General features: G+C 37.7%; 1 protein-coding gene across 1 annotated transcript in view; it reads left to right on the top strand.

Annotated features, from left to right (window-relative positions):
* Positions 1-12,565, top strand: part of NHLRC2 (NHL repeat containing 2) — a 30,745-nt gene extending 18,180 nt beyond the window's left edge. The window contains exons 6-11 of the mRNA XM_064716663.1: positions 290-389; positions 813-1,044; positions 1,495-1,617; positions 2,689-2,898; positions 3,943-4,165; positions 5,021-12,565. Coding sequence (XP_064572733.1) covers positions 290-389; positions 813-1,044; positions 1,495-1,617; positions 2,689-2,898; positions 3,943-4,165; positions 5,021-5,286 — 1,154 coding nt within the window. The 3' untranslated portion in view covers positions 5,287-12,565. The remainder of the gene's footprint in view (positions 1-289; positions 390-812; positions 1,045-1,494; positions 1,618-2,688; positions 2,899-3,942; positions 4,166-5,020) is intronic.
* The last annotated feature ends 637 nt before the right edge of the window (positions 12,566-13,202 follow it).

Here is a 13,202-nt window from a genome sequence, read left to right as displayed (position 1 = left end):
TTGCCTTTATCAGGTAGGGATATTAAAACCACAATGTTTAAACCCCTGGGAATAAAATAGCAAGAAGAAAAGAAGAAAAATAGCAAGTTTTGGTAGATGAAAAACATTCTCTCTCTCTCTCTCTTGCTTTGTTTTTTTGGTTGTGTTTTATTTTTTTCCCCTGTAGGGAAGATGAGTAGGGGGACGGGGGGACAGCGGGGTTGGTTTGGTGATTTCTTTGTGTTATAAAACATTTCCAAAGTGGTTTTGTTTTTTTTTTAATCTGGTTTTCTGTGTCCCTTTCTAAAAGTTTCAGGAACGCAGGAAGATGATGTGTTATGGATAGCAATGGCAGGCATTCACCAGATATGGGCACTGATGTTGGAAGGGGGAAAACTACCAAAGGGAAGGTAAGCAACTGTACTAAGAGAAATGTGAAATTGCTGCTTGTCTTGATAAACAGCTTTCAAATCCCAAAGAGGGAGATAAATTAAACTGAAATTAATTTAGTTTAAAGGCTTATGTGCTTAAAAGTCTGCCTCCTTTTCCCACATCTGTTAAATGAAATGAAAGATGCTACTTCAGCTATACAGCTATGACTTGGTAAGGTCCATTCATGTAATTGAATGTTATTTTTCCTTGCATTTGCTGAGTTACCTAGTAATGAATGATGTGCTGAGGTGATAAAAAAGCCCAAAGGCATTGAATAATTCCTCACTGCTGCATTACAGCTGGTTTATAACTCACAAGTGCCTGTTCTGTAGCTTCTGTTTATGCATCTTGTCTGAGCTGTTTCAAACTCCTGACTGAAACCGGGTGCTCTTTGCCTTTAGTGAGTTGAAGAAAGGAGTCTGCCTTCGCTTTGCTGGCAGTGGGAACGAGGAGAACAGGAACAATGCCTACCCCCACAAGGCAGGCTTTGCCCAGCCCTCGGGGCTCTGCCTGGCCCCAGAGGAGCCCTGGAGCTGCCTGTTCGTGGCCGACAGCGAGAGCAGCACCGTGAGAACGGTCTCGCTCAAGGACGGGGCGGTGAAGCACCTTGTAGGAGGAGAGAGAGACCCATTGGTAATCACCTCAAACTTCCCCACACTGCCCTACTAATATTCCTCAAGCCTGACCTGGAGGAACCACTTTTGGGGTGAGAGGGTAAATCAGTTTCCGTGGCCATCAATTTCTTAACTTCACTGCTTGGAATGCAAATGTGTGGCAGCTGTGATGCTCAGGTTTTAGTGCAGACTGTTGCTCCTTAGATAAGAAATTATTTCACTTATTCTTAAAACTGCCAATTTGATTCAGCATTGTGTGGTCATTAAATCAGCTGGATTCATATTTATAACTTAGATGTGAGAGTTTCCATTTCTGTGGTTAGCACCCACACTTTCAGGTTTCAGTATCTTTGTTTTGAAATTGTCTTCATTTTTTTTAATTCAATAAATTTCCATTTAATTACAATCATTTAAATTCATGTCCACATTGAGTAATCAAATCTATTAATTAAATAAAATAATTTTTCAGAATTTGTTTGCTTTTGGTGATGTGGATGGAGCAGGCATAAATGCAAAGCTGCAGCATCCCTTGGGAGTAACATGGGACAAGAAAAGACAGCTGCTTTATGTGGCAGATTCCTATAATCACAAGGTAAGTGTGTAGTAACTTGTTATATACAGACTTGGAAATTTTTATTACTACAAAGAATTATTTTAGTAACATAGACAGATTTTACTTGGTCCAGTTAAGCTGAGGAAATGAATTACACAAGTTCCTTTGTGGGTTCTCTTTCTTTCCTTCCTTCCTTCCTTCCTTCCCTTCTGGGTCCTTCTCTTTGCCATTGTTCTGCTGTCACATTCTTCTGTGCTGATATGATGGTCTCATGGGGAAGGTGAATTTAAAGTTACAGTTCAGACTAAAGACTTTCTGTGTGCCTGCCCAAAGATGCTGAACTACAATAAAAGACCTGGAAGGGCTTATTCAGGAATACTGCAGGTTTGATAAAACTGAGAGGACAAGAGGACTGGTTTTTCCCTTAGAAAAAGTTTTGAGAAGTATTGTGGGTTACATTGAGAAGTATTATGGAGCTCTGGGATAAGAGCCATTGTTTTACATGGTTGTTCTTACATGATGTTATATAAGCATCCCTGTCTAGAAGGTTTTTAAGTGTACACTGACTACATGCATTAAAAGAGAAGTAACCTGTTTGATTTGAAGAGTAAGTTGTATAACACTAAATGCTTATTGAAATTTTAAAGTAAATGATAGTTTTTTCAGATCTTGTATAAATCATTATAAACTTTTTTGCTATTTACAAAAACCCCATCTATTTGTAGAAGGAAAATAATCTAGAAGTTAGACTGCTAATTTTGTTATGCTCTCACTGTTTTGCAAATGTTTCTAGAAGGGCAGCAAACATTACAAAAACAAGTCATCCAGCATACTTTTATAGCTGAAGGTTAGGAACATGCAAAATCATGGAAGGGAACCCTAAATGAAGACCAGAGGAAGAAGTGAAGTCCATGAGGGAGTGGGGAGAGGGAAAGATGGGACATGTCACTTAGTAAGAGTGATAACACAGCATCCAGGATGGACACCTGGTAGCTGAGGCACTCCAAAAGCAGTGCTGGCTACTGGAAATGTGGCACATGAGATAATCCAGAACATCTGAATCCTGCTGGGTTTTCTCAGAGAAGCTCTTTGTGTCTTTGTTGATCTTAGATTAAGGTTGTGGATCCCAAGATGAAGAACTGTGCTACCCTGGCAGGCACAGGAGAAGCAGGCAATGTTGTTGGCTCCAGCTTTACCCAGTCAGCTTTCAATGAACCTGGAGGTTTGTGTGTGGAACAAAACGGCCGCCTCCTGTATGTTGCAGACACAAATAATCATCAGATCAAAGTGCTGGATTTGGAAACAAAAATTCTTTCCATGGCAAGTAATACTTACTAAACAGACTGATAGTGGTGTTTCTTGTTATAAATTACTATTTCAGACTTCAGCAAGTGTGATAAAAATGAGACAGCTAACTTTGGGTACAGTAGTTGTATCTACAGGATGTTTTGTGATGATCAAGGAAATGAGCATTGCCTGTTAGCACAGTTGTTGAAAGCCTCAGTCTGCAGAAAGACAACTTTTGCATGAAAACAGAAAGTGACAACCCTCTAGAAAAGGTTAATACAGAAACATCAGTCATTAAAATGTACCACCCAGTTTTTCAGCCTGAAGGGCATTTCGTGAGCATTTTGTAAAAAAGGAAGTGAAATCAGTTACCAAGCCATGAAATTACACTATAAGAAACAATTTTGGGAAGTCAGTGACTTAAAGCAAGATGTATCAAAGGGCTTTCAAGTTGTCAAATCACAACCACTGTCAAAATTGTGCATAGCTTTATTTGATTGTAAACAAACAAATTTGTGCTCATGTCCACCTTACAGTGCCACTGTATCTTAATGATTTTTTGAAATGTATATATACATATTTTATGACATAATGATCCTAATGTTTTCTTATATGTTTCTTAATAATACACAGTCTCCAATGTGTGTCTTATCATGTAACATGTGGGTGGCTTTTCTGGGAACTTCTCTTCTATTTTACTGTGCAATGTGCATTAGTTAAAATCCTGGATTTTATTACTGAAGCGTGCAGTTTAATACCAGAATTAGGAGGAAATACATTTACAGTTTATGTAAAGCAAAAAGGTAATCCTGATGTAAACAATTTAAATTAAGGGATACTCTAAAGTAGTTGTGGGTTTTATGGCTTTAATAGTAAATATTGCTTTTATTTGGATTAATAAGGGTTTTTTTCATCTAAAGACAACATTTTGTTCCTTTTCTATTTTGTCATAGTATTGTTGCGCACTGAAAGTTTTAGGTCAATAGCCTTGATGTCACTTTGAAACTATGATTGTGTTGTGAAAGCCCATTTGTAATAAAAATAAAAACAAGTATTTTGTTTGATTTCTACTGATAGTTGCCTATCCTGAAGCCAGAAGCATGTGATGTTCCAGATAACCTGCCTGTGCAAAAGGATAAGATAAACCTGCCGAGACTGCCTAAATCTGCACCAAATATTGAACTTCCTTCCCTGACTGTAGCTCCTGGCCAGACAATTCAGTTTTTATTAAAGTTGACTCTTCCTCTGGATTCCAAACTGAATGAGGAAGCTCCCAGTGCCTGGTTTATCACAGCAGAAGGTAAAGTCCTGGTTAGGATGGGAAGTGGGTTGGTTATATTAGCACATCCTGCTGTGCAAGGGAGTTCAGTCTGATCAGTCAAGACATCCCTCCCCATCCTGTGTTCCTGTTTGACCTTGTGATGCAATAATTGATATTTAGAGTTGATGCTTTTAACAGCTGGAGTGCAAAGACTGAAAAAAGCCAAACACCTGGTAGAGTGCTTTTTGCTGGAATTAATACATGCTGCATTGTTTTGTGGTTCAATGCAATGAGTTAGGTGTATGTAGTGTACAGTGGTTTTTAGTTCACATACACTCAGATATTTAAACAAAATGAAACTCAAGTTTCATTCTAACAATCAACCTGAGCATTGCTAAATTGCACCAACCCAGCTATAAGACCAACACTGCTGTTTGGAAATGCCATCATTTTACCTGCAATTTAATGCATTTATGACAGATATCTTACCTGGTTTATTAGGTCTCTGATGCAATTGTATGGTAGCCATTAATTTGAGAAGTTTTGCTTGTGCATATCAGAATAAATTTTAATATCCTTTAAAGAGTGTATAGGAGAAACTTCAATTCCATTATATTTAAATAAGATATACTGTATATATATATACACCTATAGTGCTGATGCAGAGCCATGGATCTCTCCATCTTTAAATGACTGATAAAGCATTTGTAAATTACTTTAATTACTTTCCCTTTTTTTTTTTTTTAATTCACAACTGGAATAATCAGGAAGGAAATTTCCTCTAATGTTTCATGTGGAAAGTCCTTGTTGTCCTATAGATGGAATTAGTGTTTTCTGCAGCTTTCAGACATTGTGTTAAATACCCTAATGATAAAATCTGTTCTTCCTTTGCAGATAACACCTGGTTGCTGCAAGGACAGTGTCTGACAGGAGAAATAAAGGATGTTTCCTGTCAAACTGTCATTCCCTTCCAGTTGCCTGGGAGCTGTGTGTCAGCTGAAGCCACCCTGGCCATCAAAGCGTGCCTCTACTACTGCAGCAAAGGTAGCAGTGCCTGTATGATGGCAGGAGTGTCCTTCAGCCAGCCCTTGCAGCTCTCTGGCACTGACCAAGGCAGCTCAGCCCAAGTGGAACTGATTCACACCTTTGTAACCAACTAACACAAAGCCAGCTGATTTCACACTTTATTTTGCTGTCCATCATTTCTGTGCGAGAAAGTACAGATAGATAACTTGGCTCTGTTTTTTCCTGGGGCTTCTGACAAAGCTAAGAAATAATTTGCTTGGTAAAATGAAGTAGTTTTTCCTACAGCTTAACAGGAAAATTTATCATCACAACCTCATTTCTTTACATTACAGTAGCAGCAATAACTTTGTAACACTGTAGACTCTGTTGCCAATTGTGAGCACACTGGATGTCTGCCAGTCTTAAGAAATGAGCAACAATTTTTAGAGTCCATTTGAAAGAGCTGGTGTTACTTTGTGATGTTACTGTAAGATCTTTGCACTGTAAATAGTGCTAGAATAGATCATTTTGGACTAATACTTCAGAATTCCTTTTATGCCCTAATTGCATTTTAATAGAATGTCAAAAGGAAGATTCTTTTTCCAGTCTATCAAAGAAGTATCGTGCTTATTCTTCTGTAATGACACTTGTGACATGTGTATTTTGAAAATACACCTTAAACTAGGTGCAGCTCTAGTTTTATGCAAACTGAGCATTTTGCTTTAACTCAACATCACCGCCTTACATGAAGAACAAAGGTTCATGGGGAATTTTCTGTGCAAGGAAACCTTCAAGCTCCTGCAGAAGAATTTCATGCTGATTTTTAACAAAGAATGTGCCTCTCTGCAATGTGCATATGTATATAAAATAACCTCCACAAAGCCATGCTGGAGCTTTTCTGATACATACCAATTTACATTTTATAGAAAGGGGTAGGTAATGGTTGAATATCTACACTGCAAATATTAAATGTCATCCATTTCAAGCAGAGTGATTCACTCCCATTTTTATGATTTCTCTGCAAAGACTATTCTGAAGACTTCTATGCTGCAGAGATGTAATATTATGAAGAATATTGCACTCTTGAAGTCTGATTCAGAGTCTTTTGAAGTCACTGTTATTCCTGGGATTTGTTATAGTGGCCACTGAACCAGAATTGCATACTTGATAATGGATTATTTACATTCATGTTTAGAGCTTCTGATCTTTTGCTAGAACACTGGTAACCTAATCTTTGAGTAAGATGCTTTAAAACTCTATTGCAAAACTCTGCCCTTGGTGGTTAAATGTTTTGCAAATAAAATTCCCTCAATTTGGCATAATAAGAAGGGGCAGGGTGATAGTGGTGGTGTAAGTTTATTACTTGAACTGGAAGAGTTTCCATCATGCTTAAGGGGTAATTGGATTAGGCCCTGTGGTCTGTTCATAATAATCAGTTCTGAGAAGATGATTTTGTTTTAAGGTGAAAGGTAGTACTGCCACACATATTATAAAGTGCAGTAGTGAAAGAATTTTTTATGTAGTCTTTTCTAAAACAATTACTCCTGACACCTGTCAGTAAATCCCCACTATCACTTGTTGTTGCTTTTTCTTGCTTAAATGCTGACTGAAATGTTGGTCATGAACCCAGAGGCTTTTGTTTTAAGGGAGTGGTGTGGTTCTTCCTTCCATTGAAATGCCAGTCTGTCTGAGAGTTCTTTGTGGCACCAGAAATGGTTGTTATCTCACCTGTCAGCAAAGCAAGGGCTGAAATGTTATTATTCTTATGTTTGGTTTTTAAGGAACTTTCCTGATTCACTGTTTCAGCTCCTTTGGGTAGGCCTCTCCATTCTCACATGCCATTTTGAAGAGTGAAAAAGCTTTGCTACTTTGTTCACAGATGGCAAATGCTGTTGGAAGGATGAAGATAAAGAAACTGATTTGGGCATTTATTATTTTTTACACTTTAGTAAAACTCAGTCTTTCACTATTCCTTGTTTGTCTGTTTACCTTTGGATAGTAGCCAGGAAACCTTCAATCAGCTTCTAGATAGCCTGCAGATTTTCTGCTGCTCTCTGAAAAAAACAAGCATAAGGTTCAGAAGTTCAGAATAATGAACCAAACTGTCACAGTTACCCTGAACATGGAATTCATCAGATGGATCTTTGTCCCATCATAGTCTCTCACTTTGTCCCATCACAGAATGGTTTGGGTTGGAAGGGGACTGAGAGATCATCTTGTTCCAGCCCCCTGCCATGGACAGGGGCACCTTCCACTAGAGCAGGTTCCTCAGAGCTGCACCCAGCCTGATTGTGAACACTTCCAGGGATCTGGGCAGCCTGTGCCAGTGTCTGACCACCCTCACAGTAAAGAATTCCTTCCCAATATTCAGTTCAAATCTGCCTTTTTCAGTTTGAAGTCATTCCCCAGTCCTATCCCTACATGCCCTTGTCAAAAGTCTCTGTCCAGCTCTTGTAGCTCCTTCAGATACTGGAAGGTGCTAGAAGGTCTCTCCAGTCTTCTCCAGGCTGAACAACCCCAGCTGAAATTTCCAGCTAGAATGACATTAAATTTTACTATTTCATTTAGATCACTTTATCAAATTCTGCATGTACTCCAATATTATAAAAAAGAAAATCAAAAATCTGACACTTTCAATTAATGTATTGTTGTAGGAGAAAGACTGTATTCTCACTTTATTGAACTATAGTGTATAATTTCTAATAGCAATATTGTAGTTATATTTTCTATCTAAATGTTCTCTCCTTGCTCAGTGTTTGTGTTCACTGTGATTGGCCTTTAATCCTACAGTCTAACATAAAGGTTTTTTTGTCCAAGGGATAAGGATGCACATTCCCAGAGTCACTACTTCTGTTTCACTTGTAGTGTTCAGATATTCAAATATTCTGTGATTAGAAAGCACAGATTTTTTTTACAGCTTATGATATTTAGGGATACTATTTCCTTTTCTTCCTCCAGGGTTTACAAGCTGCTCTTACAGTTAATAACAAGTGCCATAAATTTCACCAGACAGGCAAAGTGAATAGCATATACAAGCTACAAGAAATTTATCTAAGTACCTGAAAGTATCTTCCAAATATGATGCAGACAAATAGGAAATGTTACTATTCTGTAAAAAAAAAATCAAATATATTGATGCTACCTCTTTGTATGAGAACTAAGTTTTTTGATGTTCCCTGATATAAAAATTCTAAGCAGATTGGAATTGCTCAGCACTCCCAGATTTGTCTCACAGTAAAAGTTTGTAAATCAAGGCCTTTTCCAAACATGACTTTCTACTGGCTTTAACAGGTTTTGCAGCAGACCTTAAGGAAGCATTAAAAGACTATAGCAAGTCTCTAAAGGGTAGGGTCATGGTTGACTTGTATAATGGAAACAAGTTCAGTGGCATTTTCAGTTTTTAGTTGTAGTGTTTGCATTTCTGGGACAGCTTTTGGTTGTGAATGTATGTATTAATAGTTCCATGAGATGTTTTTAGTAATTTTATTCAGTTGCAGTATAATATTTTTTATTAGACTAGAAAAAAAGATGAAGTGGTTTCAAAGAGGGAGGATAATTTAATAGCTCTTTCATGTTGTTTGAATTCAGTAATATCTTTCTGTAGTTTGCTCCCTTCTGTTGAAGGAAGGGTAGGGATGATGACTGTGTAAATCTATTGATGGGCACATATTTTATGCATATATTTTTGGTTTATTTCTTTTTGTGTTAGATTTTTAACTTTTCTATTGGATGCAGTTCTTCACAGTTTGTGTTTGGCCTCTCATATCTCCCACCTGTAGAGCATTATAGTGTTTGTACATGCTGTGGTAGTGTGGTACCAAGCAAGAGAAAGTAGTTTTATAGCATCAGGGAAATGCCTTATAAGCTTATCCTGAAAAAAGTGCATATGGCTTCCAGTATATTGTATATATTCTTAATGCACTGATTTTATTTTGGTAGGAAAATATTGTAGCTGAAACCATGACTAAAACTGTTTAGTTGAGAGAGCATCAAGAAAAATTTATTCCTTACCTCTTGCTCAGAGGAGGGAGAGGATGAAAATGAAGAGACTTTTCTTATAATGTAGGGCTATGTCCTTTTTCCCCTTTAATTATTGACTATTTATTTTAGCAAAGCTAGAGGCATTATTGACCATGAATTGTCTTGAATTTTATTCCTAACAAGTTTTTCTATGTACATGGAAGCTTTAATGTCTGACTTTGTAGAGTTATGAGTGATGGATCTTGTTTTAAATGGTTTTAGTTTAGCAGAAAATAGCAGAGATTTATGTACATTCTTAAGATTTGTAACTTTTTAAAAATCACTGGTAGTAATTGACTTACCTCAGAGACACACTGAGGCTACACTCTCACAGAAGTGTGAACTCAAAATTAAGTTTTCTTGTTGTAGAATGTGTGAGATGTGCTGTGACACGTTGTGTTCCCCAGGCTGCACTTGTGCTACCTAAGGAGAATTTTCCACACGCTGCAGCTCATCAGTCACCCCCAGTAGTTCTCCACTGAAATCTGCCAGGTCACTTGCTCATGTAATCAATTGATATTACTGATTTAGGCTAGCAAACATGTAGCACTTAGAATTTATCATTACATTTTTTATTGAATTTGGTTTGTCAGGTATTAAAGGAGTTCTCTGTCCCAAGCAAACAAAGTATAGGAATGGTGATGAGTAATTGGAGATAATTTTTGAAAATGTGAGACCTGGGGTTTTTTTAATTAAATCACAACATCTGTTTTTGCATTCAACAAGAGGTCATTAATTTAGAAACAATATTCTAATATTCTACAATACTCTAATATTTCACATTCCATTATGTTCATGTAACCAAATTCAACCATTGTCTTCCAGTAGAAGCAGCAGATCTCTATTTTATAGTTTTTGTACTCTTATAGATAAAGTCACTGCTCTCATTTAGGATTATAATTCATTCCTGTTCAGGACTCACCACACCTATGACTGAGTTTCCAAGTTTATCTCAGTTTCTTTGTCCCCCCATTTTGGGGGATTTGGGTTAGGTTTTTGGGTCTGTCCTTTCCTGCTGTAGTTTCCACAGTGAAGTGCAGCCCATATCATGTTATGTGGAGGGATCCAAGTAGGAAGGATAATTCCCTCCACCAGCTCCTTGCCCCTGCCCTGCTTCAGGGATGGGGATGTAAACAGCAGGTAATTCTAGATAGCATTGGAATAAGATGATGTCCTCAGGTCAGATTCATCAAGCTTTGCACTCCTGCAGCTGCTGGCAGAAGTTTTCCCTTTACCTCTGGCCCTGCCCACTGAGGTGCTGCAGTTGTTTGCAGCTGTCCCAGAGCATCCCATCAAACTTGAGTAGCCTGTGCAGGGATTCTGATGGCTCTTGCTTTCAGGAAACTTTGATTAAATAGAGATTACATATTTTAGTTTAAATATTTTAGCTCTTAAATAATTTGCTGTCATGTTGCAGGTTATTTAATTATTGTCAGGTAATGCACTCCTGCTGCAGATGAGAAGCTGGAAGCTTGGGTGTGAGTTGAGGAATGTTTGTGTAGCTATAATTAAATATTGCTTAGTTTACCTCTTTGGTGGTCCTTTGCTTTCAAGCATACCAGGGAACTCTGTCCAATTGCAGGCTCTAGGGCTAAGCAAAAGAATTGCAAGTATTTTTAAGTCTTGCCCAGTTCCTTTGAAACATTGACAATTTTGAGCTAAAGAAATCCTATTTGAAGAAAACCTGTTCATACATCTGCCTTAACTTAATGCTCTGTACTCAACATGCCTCAGAAGACAGATATTCCACACTGTATTCTTTCCCATTTTGACTAAGGATTGAGAAATTCAACCCATCTGGCCATTGTCAAACTTCATAGAAAGCAAAACAGCAATTCCCAATTTGATTTTACATCCATCTAAAGAAAAAAAAAAAAGAGCCTATTTTCCAAGCTTTTGATTAAACTGAAATACTGGGTTTGAACCATATGTTCAAGGAATCTGTCCTGAGAGTTGCTTGAATCATATTTCTAAATCTGGGTTCCAGATTTTAAAAATTAATTGATAGTAAAGTGGAGAAACAAATGGCTAAATGTTTTATCTATTGAATACTTAACTTCATAAGTCTCCAATTTCACTTTTAAAATAGAATTAGAACAACTAAAATGTTCTCCTCTCTGCCATTATCATTAATTTACCATTAATCATTGTATCGTTAAAACCTGTGATGAATCTATGTGATTTTGTAAGAAAATCAATACAGGAAAAGAAGGTGGTTGTAAAACAGTGACTGGGTGAAATCCAGGTGCTCTAAGGTTAGTGGCAAACACCTTTAGGGCCAGGAGTTGGCCCAATGTGACAGAAATTCTGTGTTTTTATTACATCTTGATGGCTGAAGGAAAAAATCAGTGCCTTTTGTAACAATACTTGAAAGTGTTTCTTTACAGAAATACTGGAGTACTGATTGAAATAAGCTATTTGACCTTCATGGTTTGCAAGCTTCAGAGGGATTTAATTCTACTAATTCTGAAACTGTGAAGAATTTTCCTTCTCCATCATGTTACTGAATTAATTTGAAATTAAGGTGCTTATTTGTCAAACTCCTTACAAAATACTTCAAAACAAGTTTGTTTCTCCATCTTGTGAGCTTAGTTCTGAAATTATTGTTACACACTTTTGTACACTCCAGATCAAAAATGGCAGGGGAACTTCAAACAGCTTGCTGAAATTGTGATTTGAGTGAGATGGAAGGCAAAACATGCACTGACAAATGGGCAAAGGTGACAATTCTTGGTATTTGAGGGATGGAGAGTTGCTCTTTGTTTTGGAGTTGTTCTCATCTCTTCTTCAGATCAGCAAAGATACTTGACACAGCAGAGGGCTGTGTGTAGGGGCAGTGCAGAAGGGTCTGTGAAAACATGGAACTTCATTTAGGTTCTGCTGCTGGGTTACCTAAAAATCCCAGCAGTATAATGCTGGTGAGGGAAGTCACATTTGAGCACTTAACACCTTAATAAATGTCTCCAGGTGGTTTAAGGGGAAAGCCAGGAATTGTATTTTCTTCCTTGAGAATTTCAGTGTTGCTTTGTAGGCATTGGAAAATTTTGTCTGTTCTCTGAGATACTAAACCTTTGTTTCTCCATTACATTTGATGCAAAGCCTTTCACATATCTGAATATTTTAAAAATGTGGTTTACATTTGTTGTTATAAAATATGAGAAGAACTAAAATGAAAACACTTCATCTACAGCTGATCTAGGTCATGTAAATTCTTCACTGATGGTGTTGCCTAACTGTTCTTAACAATATTCATAGATGATGGTCCTTTTTAAATAAAGGGTAAATATCCTGTAATATTATGAGAACAAATAAATACACTGTAGAAGAAATGTCGGCCTTGGCTATCAAACCAACAGATAAACAGTGATTAAAGAATGTATGCTTTCTCCTGTGCAGCCTCTTTCTCCTTTTAAAGCTTTTTCATGGAAAAATAAACATTAAAAAATTTTATGTTTTCTTTCATGCCTGAATTTTTCTGTCAATCTTCGTGTGAACATAGATCTAGAAGTTATGAAATGTGTCTGCTATGAGGGGTTGCAGCTTGAATGAAAGGCTTTAATTAAGAAGTTCTGTTTGTTTCCCACTCCCTTTGCCACAGGCTCTGCAGCCGTGGGTGTCAGTCGGCCCTTCAGTCACCAAGGGTCTGTAAAACTGTGAGTTGTGAGGCCACCCCCTCCAGGGCTCTGGGAATGAGAGATCTGCTTTTATTTTCATTTCTGCACGTAAGAGACATTAGAAATGGTGCACTGCATGAGTCACAGGCTGCCTGATTGTGTCCTTCACTTCACTGCAGAGATCCCAGAGCAAATTTAGCTACGGGATGAGATCCCTCTGCATGGAGCTCCACTTGACTCAGTGTTTGTTACTGTGATTAGACTGAACCACATCTTGCAGCATGTGGGTGCCTGTTTAATTATAATTATGGCTGAACTGTATTTTAGCAGCAGCATCTAAAAAGCATAATTGTTTTACTCAGGTAACAGTTTTGCAGCTTTGAGCCAGAACCTGTGAGTACAGGGCAATATTGCAGGCTCCCATGTGCTCCAGTAGA

Source organism: Zonotrichia leucophrys, chromosome 6, assembly GCF_028769735.1.
Source record: "Zonotrichia leucophrys gambelii isolate GWCS_2022_RI chromosome 6, RI_Zleu_2.0, whole genome shotgun sequence".
NCBI lineage: Eukaryota > Metazoa > Chordata > Aves > Passeriformes > Passerellidae > Zonotrichia > Zonotrichia leucophrys.
Note: the sequence above shows the minus strand (reverse complement) of the source record. Positions and strands in the feature narration are given on the sequence as shown.